Consider the following 13740-nt stretch of genomic DNA (forward strand, 5'->3'; position numbering starts at 1 on the left):
GTGTTTTAATATGTATCTGACAGTGTTGATTTCATTGTCTCTACTATCACTATCACCAATACTTTTCACAGCATGAGGGGTATCGATTGCATTGCCTTAGCCTCAACTTTCCCAAAGTCTGAATAGTTCCAGAGGTTTAAACTGTCTTCCTCTGCAACAGAAGTAGGTAACATAGGTGTTGTCAAGCAACGCATTACAGCAGATTCTGTTCTAACCTAGAGCAGAATTAGTCCCATTCCATCAGATATATTCACACCCATCTTGCAAGATATACTGGTCCTTCATTAATTCACCAACAAGTGACAAACATAATTACATCGCTTTAAAATAAGCAGCAATGTGGCATATATACCAGACCAATCCCTTTCCCTTCAACACTACATACGCCACTGACGTCACCTCATGTTCCCATTTGTTTGGTTTGTGTTTTACATAACAGCTCACTTAACTGCAAATACATAGACATTCAACAAACTTAAATAACTATGATAATCAGGTGCTCAAGGAAGTTACTTTATCATATAAGACCTGGACACAAAATGCTGGGGGCATAGTCTCTCTAAATTGAAAATCGAGCAGTGCTCATGGTGGAGGAAGTAACATTCCCCAATGGAACATTACAGCTGCCATACAGGATGACTAAAAATCAATTTCCCCTCTGGTAATGTAAAACAGTGTGCAGAAATGTACGTAAATTCTGTCCTGGTTCATTATTTGCATTGGTGTCAATAGTAATTCATATCTGCTTTCCATGTAGAGATAACATACTCTGTGGAAAACAACCACCTCCCAGGCAGTTATGCACACTGCACTGCCACCAATTCATATAAGCAAACTATGGAGGGTCATTATAGCTTAGTGAAACAACCTGCAGTTGCTTGTTGTGATGTAGATGGGTAGATAGAGTGGGAAATCATTGCTCAACCTTCAGTTTGTGGGCTAGAAGAGAAGTGGGTAAACACATTCTGACACTCTATCTTCCCTACCACTTCTACCACACCAGTTTCCCTCCTCCACCCTGTTACACACCTAGAACATAATTTATCCTTCAATATGGCTCTGCTGGACTTGGACATGGTACATACATACATTTTTAATCCACTTCATTTACAGATAAATATGAATTTTATACCATTAGTTAAATATTTTTAATAATCTGCAGTTTTCCTGTTTCTTTCAACTCAGAAACTATTAGTCCTAGAGAAAAAGTGAATATGGTCTTTTTTGTAGGAAATTTTAAGCAGTTTAATTTTGTACTAGGCAACACTTTCTCTTTGAGTTATTTGAGAAAAACATAAAAGAGTGACCTTTAAATGCCACCACATCCCAACTCTCACACCCACCAGTCAGGACTTTCAGTACATTGTTCACGACATTCCCTCACTGCACTATGCAAAATCTGGCGACTACCTAAGTTTTCCCCCCTAATAAACCTCTTTTTGTCTTCGTTGACTGGACTAGTACTTAAGAGGTCTTGGAGCCACTTGCATACCCGAGAAAATATTCTGTATTCTCGAGCCATTGTTAACAGTCTGGAGTGAGATACTGTGTCAGATGCTTTCTTGAAACCTAGAAATATAGACACCCTTGCTTTTCACTCACGGCTCACTGGACATCTTATAAGAAAAGGGCAAGCTGAGCTGTGCAAGTCATCCTATTGGTGTTGTAGTTGTAGCCACACAAATGTGCACTAAATGAGGATTTACAATTCTCACTTGTTGAGCCGTGCATAGCTCATGTTCATGCCATTTATTGTTTGTCATCTTCTTTTACAGTACTGCCATGTTGTTTTCTTAAACCATTTAATGGCATCACTAACTTCTGCCTTACTTGCTCATGAGTGGCAGCAGCAGCGTTTATCGATAAGTGCACTGTCGTACCATCTCTGGAGCAACCAATCGTATTTCCGGGTTGTTGTGTGTCTGGGAGTCAGTTGCAGATGGACCAGCAGTGAAGTCGGGGACGGACCAGTACGGTTGGGATGCAACAGCAGTGCAGTGGGGGATGGAGCCCCAGTGAGGTCCACACAACCAGTACCAGCGGGGATGATTGTTGGTTGGTTATTCGGTCGCTCATCTCATCGACGACGTGTATTTGGGTTCTTCCTGTGCAGAGATGTCGGTTGTGTTCCCTCTGCATGGTTGGGTCCGAGCCAGTGTCTCTGGGACGTCGTCCACCTGAAGGAAGTCAGTTCAGGTGGGAGCAACAGTCGGGCACGGTGTTGGCAGTCAGTAGCAGGTGGGTCTGCACAGTGGAAGTACGCACCAGGACCGTGGTCGACACAGACGAAAGGCCATCGGTCGGTCGGTCGCCTGGTCATCGGATGGTGATATGTGGTCTGCTGAACACTGACACTAGTATCAGTCGGGGATGAGTTGCCAGCCAGAAATGGTCGTGTCCGTATGGTGTTAGTATTCGCCAGGACTGCTGTTGGTGAAGGCAGGCTGCCATCGGTCGTTTGTTCGGAAAGTCGTCTCAGTTGACACCGTCTTAAATCCTCACGACAAACACCAATTTCTGAGTTGGGATGTGGTTGTACCTTGTTGGTTCGTTGGAATTGAGCAACGGTGCAGTCTCCACAGTGCAAAGCCAGGCTGGGGCTTTTGGCGGCGGGCACACAATGTCGCATTTGAAGGCACTAGCTGTGTGAGTGACCTTTCGCTTTCTTCCGAAGCAGGATCCTCAATATGAGTAATTAGTTACCTGTTCTTAAAACTCGACTGTTACAATTTGTTCGTTTTTGCTGATTGTTGTTTTCTCAGTCTATGACCCGTGTGATAACAAGTCGTGTTTTGTTGCCTAGAATCTGCAGCCTCCCGTAGTGACCTCACAGTCGTGATTTGCGGATTTTGGCATTCTTTTAAACTTGTCTTCAGTGGGGTTTGATGCCTTGATCATGATGAGGCCGAGTTTGAAGTTATTGGTATCTTGGTTTACTCTTCATCAGCCGATATTTTCAACTGTCTGTGCGGTTGGGGCTGACCGTTGGAAATCAATGAGATTGACGGGCGGTCGTGAACCATCCCTTCGTTGTGTTGCCTTCCGATTAAGTGCTTGTTGGTCAGGCTGCCTGTCTCATCTAAGAGTGCATTAGTGTTACTTCCCAGTCCGATCCTTGGAACCTTCTGAGCACCGCTCCTTCTGGTTTTACATAGTGATTTCCTTTTATTTTTAAGTACTGTGTGTGGCCTTCAACTGAGTTTTAGCTTATTTAAATTGCAAGGCCGTTCTTTTAGGCCTTAAGCCGTAAAACTGTTTTCTGCGTGGTGTGTGTGTGGCCTTTAGCTGAGTTTTAATCTCTCTTAAATTAAAAATTCAAAATTCTGTCTTGCCCTTAAGTTATAAGATTGGCATTCTTTAGTATGTGGCCTTCAGCTGAGTTTCAGTCTCTCTGAAACTAAAAATTTAAAATCTTGGTCTTGCCTTAAGTCATAACATCGTTATTCTTTAGTATGAAGCCTTCAGCCGAGTTTGCATGAAATGTTTTAAGGGGCTCCGGAAAGGCTCAAAATCATGAAAAGTTCAATTTTTACTTTTTTGCGTTTTCTGAATCTTCAGACTATTACCTTTTAATAGATATATAATTTATTCAATTCCGGAGACTACAACTATTTTTAAATTTTTTTTGAAATGTGTTCTACATGGGCGTGACCCACTGTGGCGCTGTTAAACTGCTGTCAAATGGTGTTATTATTAACGTCCGTGTTCATCAGGTACATTTTAGTGATGTGAGATAAAGTATGTGTTGTGGCTAACCTGTGATGGTTCAATATATATCGCTGGTGTGATTGTCGATTGTTTCATGTTTATTTACTCTGTCGTTATCTCGAAAATATTCGTAATTAATTCTGTTTCTTGAGTCTCTGTTTTGTTGAAGTATAATAATGAGTGAAAGTAAAGTTATTAGAAATCCTCTGAAGGCTTTTAAGAAAAGGAGAAATGTTGGAAAGCCAAAGGTATTTAGAAATATGGGAATGAAGATAGGTTCTAACATGGTACGAGCAATGCTTGCTTTAGACAAGGAACACCTTCGGGCTGCAGACAGGGCTGTAAAGAGTCTAGAAATACAAGCAAGAGTAAACAGGAGGAGGAACAAGAGGAAGCTGGAGGAGGAGTTTGCAGAGGATGAAGATAATCCATCCTATGGACCTGGAATGCACTAAAAAGTTAATGCAATCTTTGTCGCTCGATTCCCAAAACTTTTATTTTCTCATACTAATTACATGTGCGCGCTCTAATCTCTCTAATTTTACATTCGTGATCTCCTCGGGAGATTAAATTGTTTGGTTGATATGCAGCCTTCAGCCGGGTTTCAGCCTATTTAGAATTAACATTGAAAATCTTTGTTTTTGGCCTTAAGCCATAACACTGTTCTTGCTTAGTGTGTATTGAAGTAAAAAAAAATTTTCTGAAAGAAGTGAAACGTCCAAAAGACCTCCTGTACCTCAATTCCCTGCTTAGGCCTTGGGCCCTGGATTTTCGTATGTGGCTTCCAGCCGATTTAAATCAAATCAAAGGAGCTCTTTCGTTAAAACCTTGAGAGTGTTTAATCTTGCTTATGTTATTGTGTGTCCTGCTAGTCCAGGGATTTCACTTGTGTTTGTGTGCTCTCTGAATCATATGAGTAAACATTTCCTTGTTTGCCCACTAGGAGATACTCTGATTCTATAAATTCCTGAGAGTGTGGGCAGTGTGGCCAGCTATTTTCCATCTCTTGTTATCTGGCCTATTCTGTCTGATGTGAAACCACAGTAAGACAAATCAATGTATACGTATTTTCCTGGTTTCATTTCTCATATCATTGTGGTTTATTTTTCTATTTTGTTGTTCTTATTCCATTATTTTGTAGTACACATTTTATGTAAAATACTGCCACCGAACTATCATTAGCTGCTGTCTTTTGTGTATATAATTCTTTAGCAAATCTATTTTTGTCCTAATGGAGGTTAACCATTGTTTACCATGGAGTAAAAAAGAATTACATATGTATCTGTATGTGTTGCAAACAATCAAAGATTATATAGTTAGTGCGGGTTCATTTCCAGTATATTACAATTTTATGGGTGTAACAATATTATGAGAAGGAAAGTTGTTACTCACCATGTAGCAGAGAGGCTGAGTCACTGATAGGCACAACAAAAAGATTTTCACACTTAAGTGCGTTTGGCCAATTTCCTGTATCAACAATAGACACACGCACGCAAACACAAATCAAACACAACACGCGCATGTGTGTGTGTGTGTGTGTGTGTGTGTGTGTGTGTGTGTGTGTGTGTGTGAGAGAGAGAGAGAGAGAGAGAGAGAGAGAGAGAGAGAGAGAGAGAGTAGCAACTTTCCTTCTCATAATATTGTTACATTTCATACTGGATTCTCCAGTTTTTAATTTTATGGATGTTATTGTCATTCTTTGTCATCATATGAAAAAAAAATTGCTTGTTGTTTATTTAGTTCTATAGTAAAATCAATATTTGGACATACACTGTTACACAGCAATAGTATACTCTCAACGTCAGCAATCATCCATTATTGAGAACACGAGTGTCGTGAACATATCTCTGGTGGTAAAAAGTCTTGCTCGCCATATTAGTAATTTACCAAAATATCTATTAGTGTGCTAACAATGTAACTAGCCACAGCATCATCATCTTATAGTTAATACCTCTCAGCTTGGAACTTTAATTAACGAAATGACAAGATCAATCACAGTAACTCTAAAATTAATCAATTCTGGTTATCCAATTTTTTTAAATACTAAGTACATTCTTTTTGGCATCAAAGATTTCTATTATAGCCACCTTACTGAATAGAATGACTACATTGAAAGTGACGAATGTTTCTTCCATTGGTTCATATATAGCTTTACTATGCACAGCAGCATGAACAGCATTTTTAACTGCATAGTCTATCTCAAAAGAGTAATATACCCTCATTGGAAGTATTAAGTTCTTATTGATTCTGTCAGCAGAGCTATCAATATAACTGATATATCTAACCTTACAAATCTCTGGCTGAGCGCAAAATGTGAACATTTGCAGATTCATAAACAAACACTTATTTTCCCACCCCATCTGGAAGAAACAACACTTTACGTAGTTGTCTCCAATTTCCTATGACTTCACTCTGCACTTATGTTTTATGCGATACCTTGTACTACAACTCCGAAGATGTTTGACAACAGCTCATAAGCCAAAAATGAACTATCAAAATAAAAATTACATAATTAAAAGAATTTATGGAGACTGCGGACCACTGTTGTTGTTGTCGTCTTTGTCGTTGTTGTTGTTTTCAGTGTGAAGACGTGTTAGATGCAGTTCTATATACCACTCTACCCTGTACAGGCTCCTTCCTCTCTGCACGAATACTGCAGTGAACATCCATTTGAAACTGGTTACTGGGTTCATCCCTTGGCGTTCTCTCCCACACATCACTCCACTGAGAAACTGACAATGCCTTAATGTTTCAGATGTATAGAATCAATCAAACCCCTCTTTCACTTAAGTTGCTTTCCTCTCCAAATTATCAGTGTCCCCCCAATTATCTGATCTACTCATCCAATCTTCATTTTTCTCTACCATGACATTTCAAGAGCTTCTATTTTTTCTGAACTGTTTATTGTCCATGTTTTTTTTCTATACAAGGCTAAATAAATATCTTCAGAAAATATGTCCTAAACTTAAGTTTATATTCGAGATCAACAATTTCTTTCATTTCAGAATTGCTTTTCCTACACGAACAGTCTGCATTTTATATCCTCTCTACTTATGCCGTCATCAGTTATTTAATTGCCCAAATAGCTAAACCTGTTTATTATTTTTGGTGTTTCTAACCTAATCTAATTCCCTCAGCATCACTCGATTTATTTCGACTACTTTCCCTTACCCTAGCTTTTACTTTAGTTTACATGCATGTTATAAACTCTTTTCAAGACACTATGCATTCTGTACAATGGCTCTTCCAAGTCCTTTGCTGTCTCTAGTACAATTACAGTGTCACCAGCAAACCTCAAAGATTTTCTTTCTCCTTCTTGTACTTCACTTTCCAAATAATTAATTTGTTCTCTTTACTGCTTGCTCAATGTAGAAATCAACATTTGGGATAGGCTACAATCCTGTCTCACTTGCTTCTTGACTTGTGCCTCACTTTCAAGCTTTCAAGCTTTAGCTAATGCCTTTGTCCCACAGGCTCCACAGGGTCAGCATGGTTACAAAGTTAGTTTGAAGGGGTGGTCGGATGCCCTTCCTGCCGCCACCCCATGCTCTCCAGGACGGAATCAGTGTACCCCAGCTGTCTGCATCAAGTGTAAATCATGAAATAGTGCGAACTTGTTTCAAATGTCTGCGAGTCATGTAACCGAGGTGGGACTTGGGGACCAGCCTGGTGTTCACCTAGTGGGATATGCAAAACCGCCAAAAAACCACATCCAGGACTGGCACACCAGCCTTTGTCTTCAGTCCACCAGGCAGATTCAATCCGCGGTTGGCACGCCTACCCGAGTCCAGGAAGCAGCACATCAGCGCCCTCGCCTGACCTTGCAGGTCCGTGACTCCCTTCCATGCCCCTTGACTAAAAACAGCCATCTGCTTTCTGTAGATGTTGTATATCATCCTATGTTATCTATATTTTATCCCTGTTACCTTCAGAATTTCAAAGTGTGTATTCCAGTTGACACTCTAAAGCTTTTTCCAAATCTATGAAAGCTATAAATGTAGGACTGCCTTTCCTTAAACTATTTTCTAAGGTAAGTCATAGGGTCAGTACTGCTTTGTGTCCTCCCACATTCCTCTGGAAACCATACCAACCTTCCCCAAGATTGGCTTCCACCAACTTTCCACTCTCCTGCAAATAATTTGAGTCAGTATTTTGCAAGTATGACTTATTAAACTGACAGTTCCCTGTCTTCTTTGGAATAGGAATTATTACTTTCTCCCTGAAGTCAGAGTATTTTGCCCATCTCATACATTTTGCGCACCAGGTGAAATAGCTAGCTCTCCCAAGGATCGCAATAATTCTGAGAATGTGCCAACATTTATTAATTCGTTTATTCATTCACACTCTGGTTATGTATAGTCCATTCTGGTGAAGAGCCTTCAGTGATGTGGAAAGAGTCGATTAACAGGCATCAGCAGCCACTGCAGGATATTTCTGTGAAGCTTATAACCGGACCTTATGACTAGCACTAATATACATGCACTGATAATTATTGTAATTACTTCTAGATAACTTTTATATGTGTATGTTACAAGGAAAACAACTACTTTGAAAAAAGTTACTCTTCATATGCTACCTATCTGTTTCTTTTATGTAGTAGTTCTATCTCACCAAATGTGTAACTTTTCTTACAGAACTAATCTTTCATTCTGCAGGGAAGTGTGCATATCTGGAAATTTCCCATAAGATTAAACAAATGGCAGACCAGGACTTGAAACAGGGAAACTTCACCTTTTGCAGCAAGGCTCTTACCATCTCAGCATCCAGACATGATTCGTAACCCACCTTCACAGCTTTACTTTTGCCAGTTCTGTGTTTGAGTCCCAACCCAGTGTAGTTTCAAACTGTCACAAATCCATCTGCAGAATGAACATTCCTTTTAAACATACTCCCCCTAGGACCTGGCACAGCCTACATAACATCCTTTCTTTCAGGAATGCTAATCCTGAAAGGTAGGCATGGGAGTTTGTGTAACTTTGGCAGGTAGGAGAAGATGTTCTGGCTGGAAGCTATGAGAGTGAGTCAGGAGTCATGCCTGGACAGCTAGTTGGCACAGCACTTGCCTGTGAAGGGCAAAGGTGACATGTTCAAATCCCAGTTCAAAACACAAAATCTATCAGAAAGTTTTGTGTAACTTTTTCACTAAACACTATCTGCTGTCTCTGTAATGGAGAAGTAATGGTAACATTACTGTTAACCAGAATATACACTCCACAATCCAAATATCCTGGAATTATAGGAGTTGCTTTTACTCCATTTCTGAGTATTTCAGTATTTTCAATCTCCTGCCTCGTGTCCACTAGCAACTAAGTGTCAGGATCCCTAAGACCATCGATAGGCTTCTACAAGAAGTTCAGCTATCTACTTTACAGAACATTCTTATTACATCTTTCAGTGGAATAAACGCTTTTTTGAGCTTAGCTGTGTTGCTACATAAGTCTTAACCATAGGATACTACTGAGTGACAGTATAAAAGTATAACAAATAAAATAGTGAATTTTTGATCTATCCAGTATACAAAGCAATCCTGCCTGCAGCTCAACACAGTGAGAAATTTCCAAATGAAAGAAGGCATAACTGAACTTTTTGATTAACTTATCCACATACTGGTGCCACCCCAGTTCACAATCCTTCTGGTTACCCTGTAAATTCACACATCTCAATCTCTACTTCTGACATCTGTGTTTTTCATTTGTTTGGAACAGAAAAATGACATAGATGCAGCAGTATGTAAATTTGCAAAAAAGGTGATTGCTATCACAAAAGCATTACACTATACACACAATAACTGAAAATTACAAGTTGAAATATTTCAGAAAGGGCACATACTTCTGACCAACAGTAGATCTACATCTGCGCCAGCAAACCAAAACTCCAACAGCACTGCCATAACAAGAAGACAGATCAATTGAGTTAGGGAGTGAAAGGTTTTCTACAACTTGTACACAAGCCATACTCCCATCATTTGAGTTGAAGGACATGAAAGGGGAATAGTAATAGTAATAGTAGTAGTAGTAGTAGTAGTAGTAGTAGTAGAGTAAGCATGTTTAAATGGACATAGGTTGCACTAGTTATGCAGAGATGAAGTCTTGCACATCTAAAATTGATACTTGCATCAAACCAGTCTTCAGACTGAAGACCACAAGAACAACAGCAACAACAACAACAAAATCACTTCCTTTACAGCAGAGCCATTTAGATGGACACTAAAACTGTAATATTATAACACCACGATAGAGCTTAATTAACTCCATTTTGAAACTCAGAGATTACCTTTTGATCCTTGGTTTCATCCTGTTCTTCCTTGATGCATCTCTCTGAAACTGGTAGCTCAGTGTTGATCTGCAACAGAAATGAAAATGCCATTCACTTCACTCACATGCTCCATACTTATTCTAATTGATTTCCAGTTGCTAACTGGTTTGTAGCAGAACTACAAATGTCTCCTAACAACACTTTTTTGTTAATTTTCATTCACATTTTTGTAATGTACTTCATTTGAATGCTTGTATGTTCTAACTTCTGTCTAGCAGCTTGTTACAAGTTAACTTTCCATAACTATTGCATGTACAACTGGGACTTCATGAAAGCACATTCACACTGTATGTGTTTTATGGAGCACAACTGAATGAATTCTCAAAAAGTCAGAACTAAATCAGTGAGTAGCAATCACACAAAGTTATCATGCAATAGTCATCTGGAACCAAACAGCCATACACACTCTACTACTTTAATATTCTCCATCTTTTCTACATTCACCAACATGTATTAGCATACTGTCAATGAAATCTGGTAACACCATGACTGTAAATGATTATGAGCACACTGCTGATCACTGTATGATCCACACACAAAGCTCATTCATCCACATGCTTGCCATGCACAGCTCATATTTGTGTACAACACAAATTTAGGCCACAAGTCACTATGATATAGTAATAAAATCGTAATAAATCAAAAGAACAGTTCTCCACTTAATGCTGAAGTTTTTCTGGTGCTATCAGCTAGTAAGGTTTGCACCCTAGAGAAGATAAGCACAGATGAGGACAGTTTTACAGACCACCTCACAACATAATTTGTGTCTTGTTTTTGCATCCCATACATAGATGTAATATTTGTACAATAAGAACAGTTTTGTTGGATGAGATCTCAGTCATGAGTGTAATTTGGCAAATAAACACAAGATTACTTACATCACTGGCTTCCATTTCTAATCCAAGAACCACTTTTGCACCACGTTCAGTACGATCACATAATATGCAAGTAGCTGTGTTGTTCCCATTAATCTGTGTAACAAAACAAAAGAAGTACATTTACTGCTTGTATATTGTACTCGAATAAGCAAACAGGTTAGCACCACAGAAAATGAGAACCCACTAACATTACCGATCCACTAATTAACTGACATTACTGTTGATAATTTCTATATTGTTGTTGCTGTCACTGTTGTTGTTGTTGGTGGTGGTGGTGGTTGTGGTGGTGGTGCTGGTGGTCCGCAGTCTGAAGACTAGTTCAAAGCAGCTCTTGGCAGTGCTCTGTCCTGTGCAAGCCTCTTTATCTCTACATAACTACTCCAGCCTACACCCATTTCAAACTACTCACTGGATTCATTTCTTTGTCTCCCTCTACAATATTTACCAGCACACTTCCCTCCATTGCCAAACTGAAAATTCCTTCATGTCTCAGGATATGTCTACCAGCCAATCCCTTCTTTTACTCACAGGTAAAAGTAATGGTAAAGGTAAGTTCTGTGTTCTGGCACTAGACAGGCCAATCACGCCCAACTGGCTGTCGTGCCGTTGTCTGCTGAGTGTGTGATCAGATGCACATACCAGGTCAAGTAGCTCCTCAGTTGGCCTTGTGAGGCTGATTGCACCCTGGTCCAATCAAGAAAATCCTTGGCAGAACTGGAAATTGAACCCAAGTCCCTAAATAACAGTCAGCTATGCCAACCACTCATCTACAAATTAAAAAATTCTTTTAGCCCAGGTGTACCATAAATTTCTCACAAATACAAATCAGTAACATGTCATTAGTTATTTGACCTGTCTATCTCATCTGCAGCGTTCTTCTGTAGCACTATATTCCAAAAGCTTATACTCTTCTTGACTGACCTGGTATCAGCAACATTTCACTTACGTACAAGGCTACACTCCAGACAAATACCTTCACAAGAGACTTCCAGACACTTAAATTGATATTAGATGTTAAAAAAAATCCTCATTTTCAGAAATGTTTTTCTTGTTATTGCCAGTCTGCATTTTACATTCTCTCTACTTTGGCGATCATCAGTTAGTCTGGTGACCAAATGGCAAAACACATCTACTACTTTTAGTATCTCATTTCCTAATCCAATTCCCTCAAGCATCATCCAATTTAATTCCACTTCACTGTCACACTTTTATTTTTGATGACAGTCATCTTATAACTTCTTACCAACACTACCCATAGCATTTAACTGTCATTCCAAGTTCTTTGCTGTCTCTGGCATAATCATCAAACATCAAAGATTTATTTCTTCTCCCTCAACTTACATGCCATTTCCATATTTCTCCTTTGTTTCCTTTATTGTTTTCTTGATTACGAGATTAAAGTACACTGATGAAAGGCTGTAACTCTGTCTCATCCCCTTCTCAATCACTGCTTTCCTTTCATGTCCTTTGTCTTTAATTGTAGCCTAGTTTCTGAACTTTTTGTGTATAACCTTTCACTACCTGTATTTCATTCCTGCTATCTTCAGAATTTTAGAAGATTGTATTCCAGTCAACATTGTCCACAGCTGTCTTTAAATTTTTATAACATAAATGCAAAGGTATATTTTACCTCTAGCATGAGACAATAAATCATGTAATAAATGCTATATGGTGTACACATTCACTGTCATCACTTAGCTCCACACTGTGTTTCATGTGTTTCAGTCCCTCCTCTTCATGTGGACTGTTTTGTTACACTACAACTCATATCTGTGAAGTGTAGGAACTAAAATATTACACAGAATACAAATTTTCAGTGACAAGTAACAACTTACATTAACTAAATAATACTGATAACTGTTTACTCACTTCACAGAACGTTTGTCCACATAGGTACAAAAAAAGGGGGCATCTCTCTTGACAACGCAGTCAAGCAGCTTACTTATAAAATTTAGTGAAGATGCTAATCAGTGCTTCTGTATCATGTGGTCAGAAACAGTTTGCAGTTATGATAATGACTGAAGTGAACCGTGATTTTTACAATAATGGATAACACTAAAATACATTGCACAATTTATACACACTGCACATAGCAATGAATATTATCATACATACATGTAATTACATTATTACATAACCAGAATGGCTGAGCAGCATGTCAAACCACATGTTGCTTACTGACTGATGTGTTTAAAGCAAAGAATTTTGTAGAGAAATGACCACCACCAAACTTGGCTGACCACAAGAAGGGATAGAGAAGAAGAGCATGAAAAATTTTAGTGTAACTAGATCAATACAGTTATTATAAAGACACATTTTCAACCTCTGTATGTGGGCATCTTTAGGCTATAAATAGTCAACACAGCAACTTGTCACAGTTGTAGACAACTGTGACCACTTGCTGTGTGAAACACAGCAGGGCGGAACAGTCTGCTACAATGCCACTCCTAACATAAATGCTGCTTTCTGTCCTTTTTTCTATCTTTTTCATATGCAACACATATCAAATATATATTGTGTGTCCAACAACTTCAGTGCCCAAACTAACAGATTACAACAGAGCCAAGATAAAATATATGTAGTTAAATAACTAGATGTTCAAAACACAAACAAAGAAAGCTCTGAGCACTTGTAAGTAGGCCAAGGTTTGGTTACAGATGAGGATCAATTTACAACAGAATGCAAGCACAATTGTCACAGAGGATATGTATTGATGGTAGAAAATTTACATATAGCAGATATACAAGATAACCAGACAGTCTGTATTTAACATGTGGGTGAATATCATGAGCTACTACTTGCTTGGACCCCATGTGTTGTCTCCACCACTCAGATGGCC

General features: G+C 39.0%; 1 protein-coding gene across 3 annotated transcripts in view; it reads right to left on the bottom strand.

Moving 5' to 3' along the window:
• LOC126213114 (uncharacterized) overlaps positions 1-13740 on the bottom strand; it is a 282224-nt gene that overhangs the window by 244395 nt on the left and 24089 nt on the right. For all 3 annotated transcript variants that reach the window (XM_049940715.1, XM_049940717.1, XM_049940716.1), the window contains exons 4-5: positions 10902-10994; positions 9982-10050 (exon numbers count right to left, since the gene is read on the bottom strand). In XM_049940715.1, coding sequence (XP_049796672.1) covers positions 9982-10050; positions 10902-10994 — 162 coding nt within the window. The remainder of the gene's footprint in view (positions 1-9981; positions 10051-10901; positions 10995-13740) is intronic.

The sequence above is a fragment of the Schistocerca nitens genome, chromosome 11 (assembly GCF_023898315.1).
Source record: "Schistocerca nitens isolate TAMUIC-IGC-003100 chromosome 11, iqSchNite1.1, whole genome shotgun sequence".
NCBI lineage: Eukaryota > Metazoa > Arthropoda > Insecta > Orthoptera > Acrididae > Schistocerca > Schistocerca nitens.